General features: G+C 42.7%; 3 protein-coding genes across 4 annotated transcripts; 2 read left to right on the top strand and 1 right to left on the bottom strand.

Annotated features, from left to right (window-relative positions):
- Positions 1-298: 298 nt before the first annotated feature.
- On the bottom strand, positions 299-5,078 carry atg12 (ATG12 autophagy related 12 homolog). The gene is made up of 5 exons (XM_080768102.1): positions 4,972-5,078; positions 4,397-4,512; positions 2,750-2,886; positions 1,419-1,481; positions 299-488 (listed from the first exon to the last, which is right to left on the bottom strand). The coding sequence occupies exons 2-5, from the start codon at positions 4,491-4,493 to the stop codon at positions 429-431; spliced, it is 357 nt and encodes a 118-aa protein (XP_080624228.1). The 5' UTR covers positions 4,494-4,512; positions 4,972-5,078; the 3' UTR covers positions 299-428.
- Positions 5,079-5,956: 878 nt separating this feature from the next.
- Positions 5,957-9,796, top strand: isoc2 (isochorismatase domain containing 2). Of its 2 annotated transcripts, none has more exons than XM_080767599.1 (7): positions 5,957-6,029; positions 6,242-6,336; positions 6,802-6,926; positions 7,434-7,646; positions 7,979-8,049; positions 8,968-9,085; positions 9,604-9,796. In XM_080767599.1, coding segments are annotated over exons 2-7 (594 nt in total). In that variant the 5' UTR covers positions 5,957-6,029; positions 6,242-6,335; the 3' UTR covers positions 9,670-9,796. The 2 variants fall into 2 exon arrangements, with proteins under 2 accessions (XP_080623725.1, XP_080623726.1); XM_080767600.1 differs by having other exon boundaries at positions 5,975-6,029; positions 6,259-6,336.
- Positions 9,797-10,613: 817 nt separating this feature from the next.
- On the top strand, positions 10,614-18,595 carry foxj2 (forkhead box J2). Its single transcript, XM_080768948.1, has 10 exons — positions 10,614-10,893; positions 11,203-11,546; positions 11,800-11,874; positions 11,978-12,070; positions 13,023-13,217; positions 14,023-14,476; positions 14,876-15,025; positions 15,489-15,590; positions 15,959-16,309; positions 17,045-18,595. Exons 2-10 carry the CDS (start codon positions 11,226-11,228, stop codon positions 17,149-17,151), a joined length of 1,848 nt encoding a protein of 615 aa, XP_080625074.1. The 5' UTR covers positions 10,614-10,893; positions 11,203-11,225; the 3' UTR covers positions 17,152-18,595.
- The last annotated feature ends 1,333 nt before the right edge of the window (positions 18,596-19,928 follow it).

The following is a 19,928-nucleotide window of genomic DNA, read 5'->3' as shown; positions in this document are numbered from 1 at the left end:
ATATACTTCGCCATACGATAAAAATAGCTGATGCACAATATGTCGCACTGTGATGCTATCTTTGTACATTTTTGGAAAGGTGTTCAACTTTATTTTATTAAGTTATTATTAAGTTATTGTCATTAATGAGACTTAAACATGTTTAAAGTAATTATTTCCTCAGCGTCAGTAGGAGTTCGTTTGCGCTTTGACCTCGTCCTCGTGTCACCCCTACCAATCAACACAAATCCGCCATCGACGTTACGTTTAAATGTTCACTCCACAGCATATGTAGGCTACAGAGTCAAGGTTTATGTAGTCACAACTATTTATTTACATTATTATGTACATAAAAAAAAACTTGAAGGAAAACAACAAAGGCGTGTGGATGAAGTTAAGAAAAGAGGGAGGTACAGTATAGGGAGCACAGGAATGGTCAAAAATAATAGTCAACCCCAGGCTTGAGATTTACAATAATGTAGAATCAGTTTGCCATCGCTGCCAAAACACTGCAAGAAAGACAAGGAGAGAAGGATATCAGTTATTTTATCAGTAAGGCCTGCTGAATCCCTAACCTAAACTGAGAGAAAGTGATCAGTCTTCAGTATTTGACATAAAATGGCTATGTAGTATTTAACTTCAGTACCACAGATGGATGACAGAGGTTTAGTTTAGCCAGTCAGTGTGGTCCCTGGAGCTTTCTTTAAGCAAGAAATTAGTTTCAAATGGAGCTGCTCCCTTATCCTGCCATCTGCTGGCCAACTATCCACAAGACTGCCCTGAAGTACTGTATGGTAAACACAAACTTGGGCATACAGAAACTAAACTGTCTGAATATTATTCACACATTTCTCCACTCTCCATATTGAGGTGGCGACGGAGAAGCCATATTTTATGCAGCGCAAAGATGTCCCGTTACCGTGGATAGACGTGGTCAAATAAGGAGACCGAAGCACTTGAAATGAGAACATTGGGAACATTAATCAGTTGCTTAAAGGACAACTTTAGTTATTTTCAACCAAGGTTCAAGTTGTTGGTATTAGAGAAAGTAAGATGAGTGTTTTTTCATTGGCTGCTTTCTTTCGTTTTAGCAATTTTAGCTATTTTTGACAGAGGGGCGAGAGCATTTGATAATGGGGCTAAATATGTATTTATTTTTTACAAAAAGGTTATAGCGATTTCTTTTTTATTATTTACTAGTCCTACTAGACCCCAGGAAATTACATCTGGCCTCAAAAGATCACTAGCCCCTAGTGTTTCAGCCCAATCAGAGCCTCATTGCCTTGATTCCCCTCCCCTTGAAACATTATCATCAGGTATTTTATATAGTCATAAAAGTTTATAGTAATTGCTCAAATTATCTTTATGTAGACACACTAACCAGTTCATTACGTATACCTGGATTTCACCTTAGTTCAGGACAAAGTTGACATACTCACTTCAAAAAGAACGCCAACTTCTTGATCAGGTGAGGGAGAGAAGGACTGGTTCACATAAATAAACTGAAAGAGAGGATGAGAGAGGACTATGTGATTCTGAATAGAATAGAATGTACTACTTTTGTGTGATTAATTCTGGAGTTTGTTCAGGAACCATTATTTTTCTTTGTACAGTTTTTGTAGCATGGATCTACTGTATGGTATCTTGTGATTTGTGAAAGCAATAACCATCAAGAAATAAAAAAAAATCTCCTGTCGGGTGGAAACCTCATGTCTAAAACAGTTACTTTTCAGGTTTCAAATTGAAAAAAACGACAAGCTCAAACCATTTCGAGCTTGCAGACCCGTTTGTGTGATGCTGTATGATCACGTAAGGGGTTTTCAACAGGTGGTCCGTGGACCACTGGTGGTCCGTGAAGGTATTTCATGTGGTCCCTGACCATGCATTTAGTAATGTAGGAAAGTGAAGATTTTGTATTCTCTTCCACGGAACAGTGCACTAACCTTTGTGCACTGTTCCGTGGAAGTGCGTCACCGTCAATGTTATCAGAATTACAGGGAAGTCTGAGGTTGAAATTCCACAGAAAATGCAGTTAGAATCTCAAGAAGGGTAAGTGAAGCCTACCAGTTACCTGATTAAGTCATCATTATTAGGAAATGTGCCCATAATAATCATGTCATCATGTGCTATATCTCACACGTATTATTACTATTATTACTACTATTCAAATAGTTGAAATAGCCGATCTACAAGATCATAATGTGTGGATGTAGATCGGCTAGTTGAACTATTTTTAAATATTTTTCAAGATAGTAAAATATGGCAAAAAGGTTTAGGGATAAAGGTTAAGGCACGCCCAAGATAGGGCCACACGTGTCAGTACTGTATATCAGTTAAGTCCGTGGACCATCGTTTGAGAATCTGTATAGACATGGCATGCATTCCATAGAAAGTGTTACAAAAGCACTAATCTTAGCCCATATCCCATTGCAACACAACAGTGGTCCCCAGGTTAATTCTTAGTCAAGGTGGTGGTCCCTGGATCACAATCAGTTGAAAACCCCTGACGTAAGGCATATGGAGGGGAAAAAAGCTAAAATATGGAGATAAATGGTAAATGGTGCACTTAGAAGCGCTTTACATAGATTGAGCATTACATTCACTGACACATGGCAGCGGAAACCATGCAAGGCACCAACCTGCTCATCAGGGGGGGGTTCAGTGTGGAGTCAAAGGACACTTTCGATGCTAACTTAAAATAAAGATGACTCTGCCTGACGGCAACAACATCATTGTTCAGTAGGGATTCAGGTCTGAACCGAGGCCTCACCAGTTGCTCGCTGGCATCCAGTTTGAGGAAGCGAGCGATGAACTGGGACAGAGACTGAACTGTCCTCCCCCTCTCCACGGACCATTTCTTGGTCTTCATGATGGGTGTGTCTCCCACCGCCTTCAACAGCACGTCAACTGAAGAGACAGGAAGACAAGTGTATCATGTGCAATTGTTAGTTTTGTGTAGCCAGACAACTATTCCACAATCTCCGAAAGCCGAATGCTATATAGAGTCTGGAACTACAGCTCTCGAAATCTGTGTAAGGAAGCTGCCATTTCCGTTCACAAAAATATATTTAAAAATATCTTTAGAGCTTATTTATTTCCTTTTCTGCTAAGCAACAAGCTATATATGCTTAGATGATTTCTATTTATATTAGGATAAATGTGCACGACTGTAAAGGCTCCACTTCCGCTTTAAAGTTTACTCATGACAGCTCTTCCGTTGCTCCAGACTATTCTAAATACTACAGCATCCAGAGGAGAAGTCTTAACAGAACCATCACTACAGCATGCAGAGGAGAAGTCTTAACAGAACCATCTAAATACTACAACATGCAGAGGAGAAGTCATAACAGAACCATCTAAACACTACAGCATCCAGAGGAGAAGTCATAACAGAACCATCTAAATACTACAGCATGCAGAGGAGAAGTCATAACAGAACCCTCTAAATACTACAGCATGCAGAGGAGAAGTCATAACAGAACCATCTAAATACTACAGCATGCAGAGGAGAAGTCATAACAGAACCCTATAAATACTACAACATGCAGAGGAGAAGTCATAACAGAACCATCTACTGTACGATGAAAGCATTTGGAAATTGCAAGAGGCAACAGTCCGATATGCAATTGTGCACACACAAGCACACGCTTACAGTCTGTTCTTAGCCAGTTATTAAAATACATTATCCAGTATTTTAGTCCTAAATTTATAGTACATTAATTTATGACACAATCAGAAACTAGACTGCAGACTTATTATGTGCCTTGAATAATAGACTCAGTCAGTTGCTAATGTGTGCTCTGCTCTTATTTTTTACTGTGTAGTGTGCCTGTCTCATACTGTATGTCCAGACCAGGTTAAGGAATCAGACTCAATCCATATGATATCTTGTTGACTTCTTTATTATGTTTAAAAGAAAGTTTAACGATGTTGCTCCTGCAAATTTAAACTTCTGCAAGTTCTGCAACTCAAAATAAACATGCCAGAATAAAGAGGGCGTAGGCTGCTGTTGTTGACAGGAATACCAAACTAATCCAAGCATCCAATCCTACTCTTATTTATTTTATATCACATGATGAACAACAAGAAGAAGAAGAAACTAAAGTGTAGAAGGATGAATATCACTCACCATTAGCCTTTCATGTTTTCACATACAAATTACAAAACCGTAAACGTTAGGCACCACACTGTAAGGGGGTGGGCCTTATTCCAGGAAGTATGGGTAGATTACTGGTAGTTCATTGGCTGTTTAAGAAATGTCTCCCCATTCCATTGGCTACAACACCCCTCAATACCTTCTACGTCATACTAGTATGCGGAAGTAGAATAGTGCAGCAGTTTTCATAAACAGATCTGTCTGAACAGTCTGAATTCTAATGAGCATTCAACCGTTTTTTAAACATTTATAGTTTCTTACTTTTTTTCTTTTCATCACTTGTGGAATCGTCCGGTAGAGCCTGTGGGGCAGAAGGCTCCTCTTTCTGTGCTTCTGTCGGGGACTCTGCGTCAGACATCTTCACATCAGCTGCTGCGCTGGAATTGGAGTGTTGCCAGATTGTGTGAGAGAAGTAAGCAACCAGGTCTATGAAAACAAGTCCTGATTGTAGATCAGCTATTTTAAAGTGAGGTATGGTGATAATGGTGGGGGTGGTACAAAATATTTTAGATGTAGGGACCGGGTCCTTGGAAAAATGTGGGGGTCCTTGACATTGAAATGTGCTGCAGGTTTAAATTTAAACAACCTAAACAAGCCTAAATAAGCAACTACACTTTAGAAACATAAAGTGTTTAAAGGCTAGGATTAGGACGTCACCCAACGACCCACCACAGTGGTGTCTGATTAGAAACTTTTAACACGTGTAATTGGAATTAATGAAGCTAGTAAAGGTATAGGTTGCAAGACCTGGGAGTGTAGCAGACATATATGGTAATGGTACTAACTAACTACTAAGGCTCTAAGTCTAAGCAGGTATCTGGGGTAAGGTCAGATACCTTGGCTCGTATCGTATGGCTTGATGATCCAGATCTTCTACTGAAGGTCAAAGGTCTTGAAGTTGAAAGTGGAGTTTGAAGAGGTCTGTCATGTAGAGTGATGCAGTCCTGGGGAGCGTCATTTGTTCAATATTAAAGGTCTTGACAGTACATTCTGATGATTTATAGTTGGAGATACCTGGGTGCGTTGTTAATTGCATCTGTTAATGTGAGGTCAGAGTGATGTGTCGTCCTCTCTATGTATGGAGATCCAGATGGTGAAGAGTCGGGACTCGGTAATGTCGAGGTTGGTCAGCTTCATATGATACAGTAGGCTATATGGATCGAGAACAAAGTAATGTATTATTGATGTGCAATTTTGCAAATATAGGCCTAATCATTAAGGTCCCACTCCCTGCACACAGAGCGCGTTTTTTGGAATTTTAGCTGCGTTTATCCATCGGTTTTCTGAAAAACGTGTCCAGTGTGCAACCACCTTTATGCCTAGGTGGAAAGGCTTCATAACAGGTGACCCCAATATTTGCAAAAATAGAAAAAAAGCTGAAAGTAGCTTATAATAAGCAAGACATGGCAACAATGACTGAAATCGTTTTCAGGTTGCAGATCCGGTGTAGAGCCCGCCTAAAACATGTTCCGTTTCCGTTCACGTGTTATTGTTCTGACCAAGATACAATTCATGAATCTGGCTAATTTCCTCAAGCAGATATTGGAATAATTAGTTTGGTGTGTCCTTTATGTTTTATTCTAAGCGACTGACTGGCGCGGCTGTGGGTTTCGATTGTGCATTTGTGTGGTAGCGGGGGACAATAACACTGCTGCACACACCGGACACGGGGTTTTCAGAGTAGGCGGGCGCTAGAGCACACCAGTAGAGAAAACAAGAGATACTATTGGTTTATGGCAAATAAACGTTTTTACCGATTGGTTTAACAAATGTATGGGGTGTGTTTACCGTGGAAGCCAACCAGTGCCACTGGTCGTCAGTGGTCGAGGGTCGAACTGAGCAACTTGTGTGTGTGTGAGAGGTTGTGGACGGTGAAGGTGGACTGCTAGACTTGGTCAGTTACTTGTGGTGGCTTAGCCTTTCATACGCATGCATTTCAAAAGGTTCAGATTGAGACACAGGTTGACTGTCTTGTTTATTAGTTGACATCGCCGATGGTTTGTTTTGTTGTTTTGTTATCAATAAACGCATGCACGTAAGCTGTCAATCAATCTGCAACAGCATGTGAGCAGTGACAGGACATTCACCTTTTCACCTGTTTTCAAGGGTCGTCACATGTTCAGTAGAGATCAATACACTTTCACCTGCCAGTTGAAGTGGCACTCAGTCCTCTCATCAGACAGACCACCAGGTGACAGCAAGTACGTTCAGTTGATCTTTCAGTTCAGTGAAGGGAAGAAATTACATCTAAAATCTAATTAAAACGAAAAAGAATATTGTTAATTGCACTGGGCAATGCATTTATATAGCCATGGTTCATGACTCTCGTATTCATACGAGAGTCATGAACCATACGAGAGTCATGAACCATAATCATCATGGCAGTCATGTTTCAGGGCTAGCATTTATATTGATATTTTGATATGAAATGTGGTTTTAATGGCTGCTTTACAGTACATATTCTAAACTTACTGAGCTGTTCTATTTATTTGCCTTATTTAACAAACATCTCAAATATTTGATGATTGACTGAATACTTGATTAACACGTTTGTTACTTATCCACAATAATTATGATGGCAGAAGACAGAATCCAGGGCCTTACCTGTAAGGAACACCAATGAGATAGGACACAGTGTTCATGTGAAGTGATTGTGTTTGTTCCAGTGGCTGGCATCGGCAGGCTCTCCACTAAAGGCTCCGTGCTGCTGCTATGTGACATGCAGGAGAAGTTCAGACCCAACATCTTCCAGTTCACCAACATCGTCAGCAATGCTGCCAGGTTGCTCCAGGTAAGATGAAGCACACACACACACACACACACACACACACACACACACACACACACACACACACACACACACACACACACACACAGACAGGAGTATAAGATTACATTTGAGTTACAAGTTACAAAAAAGTACAATATTTAAGTTTTCCTTTCTTGTAATTTGATTAAATATATTTTTTATGTTTCAAAAAGCTTTATATCCTGTATGTGTGTATATATAACATGTATATAACGATGCAATGTGACATAGCTCTGTTTACCCAATGCTGTACCCCCTCCAACTGTATATAACGGTTTTATTATATTTTGACACTTGCTTTGACAAGTGTAAACGTTTTCTTATGCCAATAAAGCACCTTTTGAATTGAATTTAATCGATCTTTCACTGAACCGAAACGGCAACATTTAAAAATGTAAATCCTCCATGCTCATACTTCTCCCTTGCTTGCTTGGATGACCAGAGATTGTCATGAATTAAATCATGTAAACGTTTCTTCCCCGCCTACAGGCCAGTCGTGCTTTGGCCATCCCAGCCATTGTAACAGAACAGTACCCTAAGGGCCTGGGCCCCACGGTACCTGAGCTAGGAGCAGGGGACCTGAAGGCCCACGCTAAGACCAGGTTCACCATGATGATAGAGGACGTGGAGAAGGAGCTGGCGGCCCTGGGCAACCCCAAACAGGCCATCCTGTGTGGAATAGAGGCACAGGCCTGCATAGCGGTGAGATCCCACCCTCATATGCTGTTTTAGCATGACACCTTTTTTGTATGACAAAGTATGAATCTAACTAATGAATTCAGAATTCTTAAATACAGAATTTCTATCGTGTCAATTTGTAGACACGTTGCGTCTCGATTTATTCGATTAGTCGAAAATGTTATCCATAGAATAATCACTGAGAAGATAATGCTGGTGATCTGAGAGTTGAACCTTATTTCACTGAGTTGAGGAGACAGAGCATCAGAAATGTTTAACTTATATTGAGGTTAGTGTTTGAGTGGTGGAACAAGACGCCCCTCCTCCTGACCTCTGCTCCATTGTGCTTAATTCAGTGCACCACCTTTGACCTGCTGGAGAAGGGAATAGAGGTTCACATTGTGGCTGACGCCGTCTCCTCCAGAAGGTATATCAATCATTAATATTTCTTCTGTACTACAAGTTGTATAAATTGTATTAGTATATTATGCAGGGGTTATCTTTTTTTTATACTGTATACTGTATAGTAAATAGGTAGATAGACAGTGTTGCATCATGTTTTTCAGTTGAAAATAAAAGGATACATTTTTAGTAAGTGGCACGGTCTTATTGCAAATAAATATAAATGCATTATATTATTTGGTTGCTATTGATTTGGAACTAGATAATTATGATACACTTTATATTTGTAAAGTTCATTTCAAAACAAGGTTACAAAGTGCTTTGTAACTTGAGATAAGATAAATAATAAATACATGTAATAGAACTTTGGAACGTTATGAATAAAAATTACATTTCTGTTTGGCTTTTAGACTTTGTAAACAAAAGGAGCACAGGGAAGATAATGACAAATAACTCACATAATGTGATAACCTTATACTTTATATGAAGGGTGAAAACTGGTTTTGAGCTTGTATGTAGATCAGCTATTTCCACAGTTTTTCAACGTGGACGTACGACGATTACCGGTATACAAAAAGCTAATTGTCCCAAGGCAGGGTGTACACACTAGATATAGTAGGAGAACAACAACAGCAAGGTTTCTCTAGGTTAATAAACAAACTGATGTTGGTGAAGAGAGAGAGCATGCACTGAGCCCAACACAGCCCTTTTATAGGGCACAGGTGAGTATGATTGGTTGAAGGCGGAGCCAGGGAATCAGAGGCTGGCCGATGAGGGCTGCTGGAGTCAGCCACACTGGTGGTTATGCACCTCAGACCTGTAGAGAATGAAAGAGGGGAGAGGGAAGGAGAGACAGGGGAGGAATACAGAGAAACCTACCTACGTGGCACGTAACATCGATTGTCTCAAATAATGAACGTGTGACGTTCTTCCATGTGTGCAGCCAGACGGACCGCCTGTTCGCCTTGTCCAGGCTGAAGCAGAGTGGAGCGTTCCTCACCACTACGGAGGCTGTGCTGCTGCAGCTGGTTCAAGACGCCAAGCACCCCAACTTCAAGGAGGTGCTTATTTATACCCGGCCTATTCGCACTACACAACCATAATGAACCCCCAGCCTCCCTGTTTGTGGGGCGAACATGTGAATATTGTCATATTTGGTGATATTGATGTACTGTATATTATATGAATATTGTATATAGAATATTGTATATAGGTACAAATTGTAACACAATGTAATTCTGTCACCCAAAGGTAGATGAAGATGCTTCCTAGTAAAGATCACAATACCTTGCCAAATAATGATTCATTCTTTTTAGCCGTACTCATGCAAGCTTACACGCCACAGCAGTTTGCTTGTTCATTAACCACTTGCAGTATGCAATACTTCGTCGTGTGAGGAAACGTGAAAGCTATTTAGCTATTTTTGAGGACATAATCATGTGTACATTTTCTGTATAATGACCCCAAACATGGACACCAGGTTGCAAGTGATCAAGCCAGGTGTCTGCTAAGTGAAAGCGAAATAATATGCATATATGCAATATGCTTACTAATGTGTGGTATTATAACTCTGTGACAGATCCAGAAGCTGCTGACTCATCCGTCTCCTGACACGGGCCTGACAACCTTCTTCAGCTCGCTGTAGTGAGAGAGAGAGAGAGAGAGAGAGACCACCACCACCACCTCCCCGTTCTGTTATTCCCTTTGCCATACACAAAGTCAGTACACACTGTCTGTACAACTAGAGCAATAAAATTATGCTGCTATTTGAAGTCTTGCCCCTTGTTCTTATTTGACCATTTATTGGCGATGGCTGAACTTGGCAGTATCAATACTCACGGTGCCATGTAAGGTATATAATCTCTCATGTGGTTGGGCCCTCCACTGCCCTGCGTCATCAATCGCAGTGGGGGCAACGTCTGAATTAGAAGTCGAATCGGTATGTCTGGGCTATACAATTAAAGATTATGTTCATGTATTAGATTATACCATAACTATTAGTGAATCCATTTTATTTTAACCTTAATTCTGAATGGTAGATTATGTTAATATACTATGATGGTTGGAGGTGATCTACCTCTTCTATAGACAATATATCCTCTGCCCTAATGGGCTTGTTGTATTAGCTCAGCCACATGGGGGGCCCGGGTTCGAATCATGGGTAGCAGATGAAAGTTACGTAATGCCGATTTAAGTTTAGGCATGAAGTAAAACAAAATGGTTACGTTTAGGCAATAGTTTAGATATGGTTGAGTGCAGGTGTCCGTTTGGTGTGGGTACGGTCAGGATAAGGATCTGAGAGGGAGGGAGTTAACAGTTCTATGTGGGTTCGTATCAGGTTGTTCTTCAACCGGTTTCATGTTTAAATTCTGGACCGTGTTCCTCTGAATTGCTGCTATGTTGGTTATGTTTGCAGGCCAGCAGCAGCGAGGGAGGAGGGAGTTTCAGGAACTTCTCCCTCTGAAGCAAGAAGGGTGTGTCCACAACCCCTGGAGGCGGGGCAGTGAGGGCTGATGTCATAGAGGGGGAGGAGTGGGTGACGTTATGGGACAGGCAGGGAGGAGGGGAGGAGAGTGAGACAGACGGGGAGAGAGAGGGAGGGGAAGAGAGAGAGAGAAAAAGGAAGCAGTCCTGCGATAAGTTTTCCTTCATGTTAATCCCAAAGTAAAACAAACTTTGTGAAAGTGAAAGCATGGTAGGAGGCCCGAGGCGGTTCCGCACACTGGGAAGCAGACGAATCTGAAGGTGGACAAAGACCAGCGAAGGAGAGCAGTTTGGAGACGACAGCCGTGCAACATCTGATGACAACATCAAATATTAACACAGATTGAGGCCTCAGGCCTGGAGTGAGTGACTCGCAGAGAGAGAGGTAAGGCCAACGACTCCCGTCTTCCTCAGAAACGATGAGCGCATAGCCTTGCGGTGCAATTACGCACAACCTTGAATATTCAGACACGCATACACTGACACTTTGTTCTAACTTCTTCTCCTGTGAATGGAATGTTTCAAGTGCAGCGCAAAGTCTCTTTGAGGGCTGAGGCACACAGGCTTGTAAACAACGCTGGCTGGGGTTACACCAACAGAGCGGCTGTCAGTGTTACATTACAGGCACAAAAGAAGACTGACAGATTGGGGGAACTTGTGTTGAACTTGTGGTGCCACCTCTGACTTCCCCTAGGCCCCCCGCACAGAGAGGACAACATGTCTTCTGAACTGGACTCCAGTTTGACCAGCATAGACTGGCTGCCACAGCTGGGAGTCAGCAGCCTTCGTTCGGGGAAAGAGAGGGGAGGAGGGGAGCGAGACAAGAAGAAGGACAGAGGGAGGGAAAGAGCAGAATTCCTGCCCTCCGTTCCGGCCCCGTCTCCCTCAAACTCCAAAGGGAAGCCTCCCCACAGCTATGCCACCCTCATCGCCATGGCCATAGCCTCTGCGCCTGAGAGGAAGTTGAGCCTGAACGACATCTACACCTGGATCAGTGACACCTTCTCCTACTACAGCCGAGCAGGCCGTGGGTGGAAGGTGGGCTCTTCACACCTGTACAACATTTCTTATGCATAGGAAAATTACAGAAAAGTAACAGGCTTCTGCGTAGCTGTTCAAGTCATTAGAGAATGAGTTCATGACATTTTGTGTGCACTAGTAAATTCTTAAAGTTTGTTTTGTTCTGTTTTCTCAAAAATATATATCTTTGACATGGACAGCATTGGACGCCTTGCGTCCATGTCAGTGTGAGAGCTGCATCTTTATGTAACTTAAATCTTCATGTCAACAGAACTCTATCCGACACAACTTGTCGCTCAACAAATGTTTCCGTAAAGTTCCTCGGCCACAGAGTGATCCCGGCAAGGTGAAAATATTATGCTGAATGTATCATGAATATACAAATGTATTTTAGTAGCTGACTGGTAAGCATAACATGACATGAAGCTGAAAAGTAGTTGTATTTGCAGGGTTCCTATTGGACAATGGATGGACCGGAAGAGGCCAGTCAAGTGAGGGCTTCCAAACGTCCCTATCCAGAAGACTCGGAGGAAGGACAGAATGTATGTCTTTAAGCTCAATTCTCACGCTAAATGTTACTTAACCACATGAACCCTAGCGTCCCTATTCAGGGGCAAACATTCTGTGTAAAAATAGCAGATCTACAAGCTCACAGTGCATTGCAATGGGTTAACACAGTAACATCGAAATGATAAATACAGATAAGCAGAAAAAGAGAGTGTCGTTTGCCATAGTGCTGCTCTCATGGCCGGGTCTCTGTTGAAGAAGAGATCCCCTGCTGGTCATTAGGACTGTAACTGATGCTGCTAATTAAATACAATCAAATAAAATTGAGATGATTACGTTTGATATATTGTGATGAAAAGCAGAAATTAGTTTAGTTGCGGTCCTAAATTTAGAGCTGTGTTTGACAGAGTTCATATATGGCTGCTGTTCCTCTTGGCAACTGTTCAGTTTGAAATCACGACGGTTACTCTAAGTTAACCACATGAACCATATAACGATCCCTAGTATGGGCATGTAATAAGAACACAGGGCTTAAAGTACTCAGTCCTGGGGACGGATTTCAGCCTTGAGGATTTTATAGGGGTCATTTAATGAGATCAGTGCAGATTTGCAAAAAATCGTGTTGTCAGCTTGTACATTGGCAATTTTTGTTAGAGGGAAGTACAGAACCATGGGGAAACCCAAATCAACAAAGTATAGGTTTTAGGACGGTGGTTAACCCATTTTGACCTGAGGTCAGATTCTAAAAATGTCTTCTACATCCTGACAGTTTTCTAAAAAAGCTGTTTCTATGTCAGTCGTTCTTCGATTTAAAAAAAATAGCAGACCTACAAGCTCGTAGCGCGCCGCCACCGAGTGGTGCGCTATGAGCTTGTAGGTCTGCTATTTTTCAATAGCTAAAGCATAGCATAATGCTAACACCAAAAGGGGTTCCTCCCCAAAATGGGGTTAAATAATAGTTTGTCGGCCCGTTTCATGATTCATTAGGTGCCAGTGACACATGCAGAGAGAGGCCTTTCTCCCCTACAGTCACATCCAGCATCTCAGTATGACGCCCAGCATAAGGCAGTGTCACCGGGGGCCCTCCAGCCACAGTATGACCCCTATCCTAGGGCACTGTCGCTGGGAGCCCTCCAACAACAATCCCCCCATCATGTCTGCCTGTCTCCTCCTCCGTGCAAGGTACACCCTCCGATCTATTCGAATCAATGTGTTCATTTATGAACGTGTCCTTTGTGTTTTTTGGGGTGTATATTTGTGGCCGTGTCCTACCCGTCTGACTGTAAACGTCCGTTACGAACCGTGGAGTGAAATGTTGACAAGGCATTGTGATTGCGTGGGGGGAAAAAAGTGGGATGATAACTCTGCATCCACTGCTCCTAGGAGGCGGGGGACAAATTCTACATTATGTGCAAATGTACTAGTAGCAAATACCCGAGCAGCAGCAACAAAATCTAATTGGCGAAGACACCATCTTTCACCTCGTGACTATGTAAGAGCCCCGGGAAGGAAGGGACTGTCTATCTGTCATTCATTTTACTCAACTGCATTTAAAAACAAAGGTGTTTTGCTAGCTCTGTCTTGTTGCTATGATGACAACCATGCTAAGTACCTGTATCCCATGTCTACAATTACCTTCTACACCATTGAACCCGCATCAACATAATTGGAAACCTTCAGTACGGGATCTACGGGGACATGCCTAGCCTTGTTGTATAGAGCACCCCAAGTCTGACGTCAATATCGTTAAGAGGGCGCTAAGTCCACAGGTTCATGTACTTTTTATTGTCTTCACCAGGCCGAAGGCATGGGGAGAGAGTATGTTTTGCACTCCGTCCGTGTGCGTGTGTGTGTCCGTGTCCGTGTGTGTGTGTGTGTGTGTGTGTGTGTGTGTGTCCGTCCATCTGTGTACAGCTAATCTCCGGCACCGTTAACCCTGTCGATGCCAAATTCCATTGATTCTTTCTTTCCTTGTGTCTTGCAACAGAGATCGCCCTACACACCGTACACACCGTACGCAGGCCCTGTTATGCCCAGCGCTCATCCGTCCATCAATCCCACTCCTCCCCATCATCTTCAATACCCCATGCCCCAGGCCTCTGTCCACTCTCCCTCTTTGTCCCCTCCGTCCCTCCCCGTGTACGTCCACACTTTCTCCCCTCCTATCAACTCGCTCCCCATGCTTGTTTCCACTGCCTCGGGCCCCGGCCTTCACCCTGTGCCTTCCATCACTGTCGCCTCCCCTCTTCTTCCTCCTCCTCCTCATCACCATCTTCCTCCTCAGTCCAACTTTCCCACGTCTGTCGCTTCTCTGGCCGTTTCGTCCCAGCCCTCCACCGACCCCGCGAGCCGCTTCACCTTCGATGAGCTCAACATGCCGGACCTGTATGCATCCTTCAAATCCTTTTTCAAGACCATGCGAGAGAGGGGGAGCTCACAATGTAAGTCCCTTCCTGTGTGTCGTGTCGCGTGCGTAAGGATATTCAGTCTGCTTTGAGTCTACTTTCCTCTTCTTCCCTGTTTGTAATGTAATGTGAGAATGTATTAGAGAAATAAAGGTCAGATGCTAATCTTTGGCATTGTGCTCAGTTTGGTACATGCTGGTACCTGACAAACAGAATGACAGTGTGTTATCCGCCTATGGTTCAGTCCCGGCCTGATTGGTGATCAAATTACTGATTGGTGTAATTCGATCACCAACTCTGCAAATCCTTACTATATCCGACTCTGAAACCATTTTCCATTTAACTTTCTTGCAACATGGGTCGATACTGCAATATAAATGTAGTATACAGTATTTATATTTATGATATACATAAAACGTTGTTTTTTTGTTGCAGCGGATGTGATTCCACAGGGGGCACTGAGCAATGACATTACCCCTCTGCACACCCCCACCCTGTTACCCATGTCCCCTCACCCCCCACCTGTCCTGAGTACCCCAGCACAACATCCAGCCCCTACTGAGACAGAGCGCCCTCCTCAGTACAGTGAGTGTCATAGTTATTGACATGTACAGCATAACCTATCTTTACTCTAACTAGGCTGATGGCACAATGCTGCTTAGCGCCCAGCGCATCTGTCGCGCATGCCTTGTGTTCTGCGTCTTCGAGATACCAAATGATCTTGCGCCGATTTTGCACATGTGTGTGTGTTCGTCTTAAAATTAGGTGTGGTCTGGCGCGATCACGGCGGCGCAATGCTATTTTCCCCACAGACTGCGCTCCAAGCTATAAGAAAAGGTTGGGGGGTTGATGATCTAAAACCTATTATTTTCTTACACATTTCTATGTTTAATGATTAACTGTTCCACCCTGGCTTAGTCCATAGAGTACTGTGTCCCTTTCCTGTGCAGCAAACATGGTAAATGGAGTGAATCTAATATGAGAGTATGTACGAAAATGAGCCATGAAGCACAACGTTGAACGTGACGTTTTTTTGTCCCTCCTGTAGCATTACCAGCTGACTGGTTCAGTAACACAGACTCACTGAAGGAGAGCATCCGGATTGCCACCAACCTGGACTGGGCCAACATTGACCTGTCCAGTTACCCAGGTCAGTCACTGTATGTCATCTCGTGTCCATTATGGGGACAGTGTCATTCCTAAATCTCATTAAACCATTCTAATGACCACATGAACCCCTAGCATCCTTATTCTGGGGCGCACATCCTGAGGAAATAGCAGAGTAGTGCACGCGTTGCGAGCTTGTAGATCCACTAGTTTCTGTTCAATTATTTGTTGTAGACTCAAGGTTAAAAGAAGTATAGACTAGTATAGAGCCCTGGGGGACCCCGGTCAATTACAAATTGTAGCTTTCAGGCAGTTTCAGAGTTTTTTAAATATCCACTGCTCATGTGTGTCACCTATCCGCCTGTAAACATTTTACAACTGTTCTTAACCTTTTATTTCTTCTGCTTCAAGACCTGCTGGCAAGCATGCGCCAGGCCGAGGTCTGTGATTGGGCGCTGGAGCCGGCCGTGTTCACCTCCCTGTGTGATTCGCTGAACCGCTTCTTCACTCAGAAGGGCATGATTGGTCCATCCTCCGGGAACAACTCCCCATTGGCCCTCCTCCCGGGACTGGGCTTCCATTCCTTGGGGTCCGCTCCCCCTACCCTGGCCAGCCTCACGCACCCCTCACCGCTGTCCTACCCATCCACCGTCCCCACCTCCAATGGAGCTCAGCAGCCCCCAGGGTTCAGAAGGAACCCGTACTCCCAGGGAGGAGTCGGCCTCCAGAGGCCTCAGATAACACAGCCTGGACACACCACAGGTAGGACCTACACTACTGTGACCCTCAGTCCGGGCCCGGTGGGCCATGGGCAGCAGTGGCTCAGGAGGTAGAGTGGCCCCATGGGAACCGGAAGGTTCCCATTTCGATCCCGGTCTCCCCCAGAGTTACTGCCGATTGCCGAAGTGTCCTTGAGAGACTGAACAGCTAATTGGTATAGAGGGTATGCGCAGAGATGGGCAAAATACATTGAAAATCTATTTTGATACAAAATACAAATACTGGGTCAAAAAATGTATCTAAATACAAAATACATCTCATTTCTTCCATCCCAGCGAAATACAAATTACAAAATACAAAAAAGTATTTCAAATACGTATTTCAAATACTGCCCATCTCTGGGTATGCGCATGCATAAAGTGAGTGGCAAAGTGAGTTTAACGCCGCTAATTGCTCCCGATTGGTGCCTTGCATGGTTTCATGGTTTCGTACATCAGTGTATGAATGTGTGTGAATGGGTGAATGTAATGCACCTTGGATAAAGGCGCTATATAAATGAGATTTGAGATAATTGGCAAAACATGCTTAGACTAATCGATTTGGACTTTTTCCGTGTCAATTCGTTGATGTATTAAAAAAATTATAAAAAGTGCTTCTCGCTTATTCAATTAATTAAAAAAATATATATAATTATTAATAGTTGCAGCCCTAAAATAAATGATCAATTTGCTCAAAAATGTCCTTTCCTCTTCTATTTTCTCTCCCCTCTCGTGTCAGCTGGGATCCCACCCCAGCAGCCCAGACAACGCCCTCCTCTCAAACACCTGCACAGCAACAGCGAGGAGATCCAGGACGACTTTGACTGGGATTCGCTGATTGGCTAACAGCGGCCGAGGGGGGCCAGCCTACACCAGTGGTTCTCAAACCTTTTCATTAGAATGCATCCATTTGGTTCCCAACTATTAATTCTTTAGCTAAGGACCCCCTGGGACTCCCTCAAGGTTCCCTTTGAGAACCACTGTCCTATACAGAAATAACCATGCGGGACGTTCCATTCAAGAAGTCGACCGTCGCCACACAGACCCTACCAATCCGCTTTATCAACTAACTTTCTGTTTCCTGAGGATCAATCCTCGACTGTAATTTTACCACAGTGACACTTGATGAAAACTGCCACGTTACACTAAAAGTCAATGCATCAGCTGCCTTGCCGTTGTGCCTTTTGAAGCTCGGCTATTATACATTATCTATGACTGAATGGTGTAGTAGTATTATTTCTGGTATTTGTGTATTTGAGGGCGAGGTGAAGGGACATTTCACCAATGGGGAAAATAACTTCTTCTGCACATAATCTCACACATACAGTACAGTATGAATGAAGCTACACACTACCATGTAGCACTGACACTAGGGTTGGGCAATATGTCGATATTGTGATATATTGTCTGGGATTTGGGGTATCGTAATGCTGTGATTTGGCATAAATCTTATTTTATGATTTTAGACATTTAAAAAGAAAAGTTTAGAAAAATAAATTTGATGTTTTCATCACAATACGATATTATCGTCACAATGTCAAGGTGGCCAAAAGCAATGTGATCATTTTGTCCATATAGCCCAGCCCTAACTGTGGCATTTGCCTTGAGTGTCAGTTAATTTTGGACGCTGCTGTGTTCAATACATATTGGTGAAATATAGACACTAAACTAAATACCACCGCTTCAGCCATGTAAAGACAGTTGCTACACCAATAGTTGACTTCTTTTTTTTACAGAAATAGCAGATCGTGGAGTCTTTTAATACTTCCCGGAAGTTAGCAGCAAACACTAGCAGTGCAGTGGTAGAGCTGGAGCAGAATAGATGTTTGTGATGCACTTTTAATAAGGCCTTCTGTGCCACAAGGCACAAGGTGGATATGCAATACAGATGCACTTTGAAAATTTAAATGAATCAGATTGTATATTAACATCACGTCTGGAATCATGTTAACATGCCAGTACATCTACTGTACTGAATTGCATGATGTTCTAGCATTTCAGACTTTAGTTGTCAGTCACGACTCTCTTTACATGGCTCTGGGCCCAAAGAGGGATTGCCTATACTGCTATGTATGTCATTTCTGTCAACGCAAAAATCTCTCTTGGAGAATCACTGAGGGTAGTGAAGTACAGTTCACACGTGTTATGGGTGAAATGCTCCATTAAAAGCATGTTTTTAAGCATCTTCGGTAGAAATCTGCTCTGTTCCGTTCTTTGGTAGTGTTATTTTTCTTTGTTTATGCTCATTCTCGTTTATTCGCAAGAGACAATAAACTGTACAAATATATGAGTTTGGTTCTTTGGTCTTTCTCTGAGGTTCTGTAAATGTGTCACTTGTTTGATGTTTACATCAAACACGGAATGCGCAAAAAGGTCTGGGGCTGACTAGGGTTGACTCGTGGGCTTCAGTTGTGCATGGGGTAGTTTGTGACAGACATTTTTTTTTTTACAACCGAGTATCATGGTCAGTATTATGTCTGTACAGTATGTCAGCATCATGGTCAGTATCATGGTCAGTATGTCAGCATCATGCTCAGTATGATGTCTGTATCATGGTCAGTATTATGTCCATCATGGTCAATATCATGTCGGCATCATGGTCAGTATCATGTCAGCCTCATGGTCAGTATTATGTCTATTTTGGTCAATATGTCGGCATCATGGTCAGTATGTCAGTATCATGTCAGCATCATGGTCAGTATTATGTCTATCATGGTCAATATCATGTCGGCATCCTGGTCAGTGTGTCAGTATCATGTCAGCATCATGGTCAGTATTATGTCTATCATGGTCAGTATGTCACAGGGCTGTGAGGCCCTGTGACAACCAAGGCACCATGGAAACATGACAGGGCCAGATGTGACAGGGCCTCATATTCATATGCTACGTATAATAATAAACAGGGAAGTAGGTTAATTACATAATTATCCAATACAGAAGAGATGTTTTCAAAATTATATAAGCATTACATAATACAATAAAAATAAAGCTTACATTTGAATTGGGTGTGGGGGTCTACATCTCTGGTCTGGATCTTGGATAGGGGCCACTGGCTGCAGAACTCTGGATTGTGAGGCGCTTCGGCAGGTAGTCACAGATTAAAACACAAAGGATTAAGGAATACATTCGACTGTTTCAAAATTAGGATTCAATTTGGAAAAAAAAATCATAACCACTTACGCCCTGTATATTTCATCATAATATGACTGAAATAGGGAAAATAGACGATCTACAAGCTCACAATGCATTGCAACACTTTGTGATCTTCTATATTTCCGCTATTTGGGGGGAAAAAAAGGAAACATTTAGAAAATGTTAATGTGGTTAACATGTTTTTAATTAAATTGTTAAATTGTGATATTATCAAACATAAATATCAAACATAGTCCACATTTCCCAAAAGGAAACGCCATGTGTTTAATTCATTCGGACCAGAAGCAGCAGGGATAAAACATATCCCCAAAGGCCATAGAAATGAACGACCAGAGGGGGGATATCAAAAGCAGAGGCGTGATTTCCTCCACGATCCCCCCCAGCGAATAGAACCCTGCACTCAACATATAGGGTCATTTCATGGTAATGCAAAGTTCCAAGTCCGTGTGCAAAACTGTTGAATGCACAAT

This window comes from Protomyctophum bolini (genome assembly GCF_963924005.1).
Source record: "Protomyctophum bolini genome assembly, chromosome: 7".
NCBI lineage: Eukaryota > Metazoa > Chordata > Actinopteri > Myctophiformes > Myctophidae > Protomyctophum > Protomyctophum bolini.
This window is presented reverse-complemented; position numbering and strand designations above follow the sequence as displayed.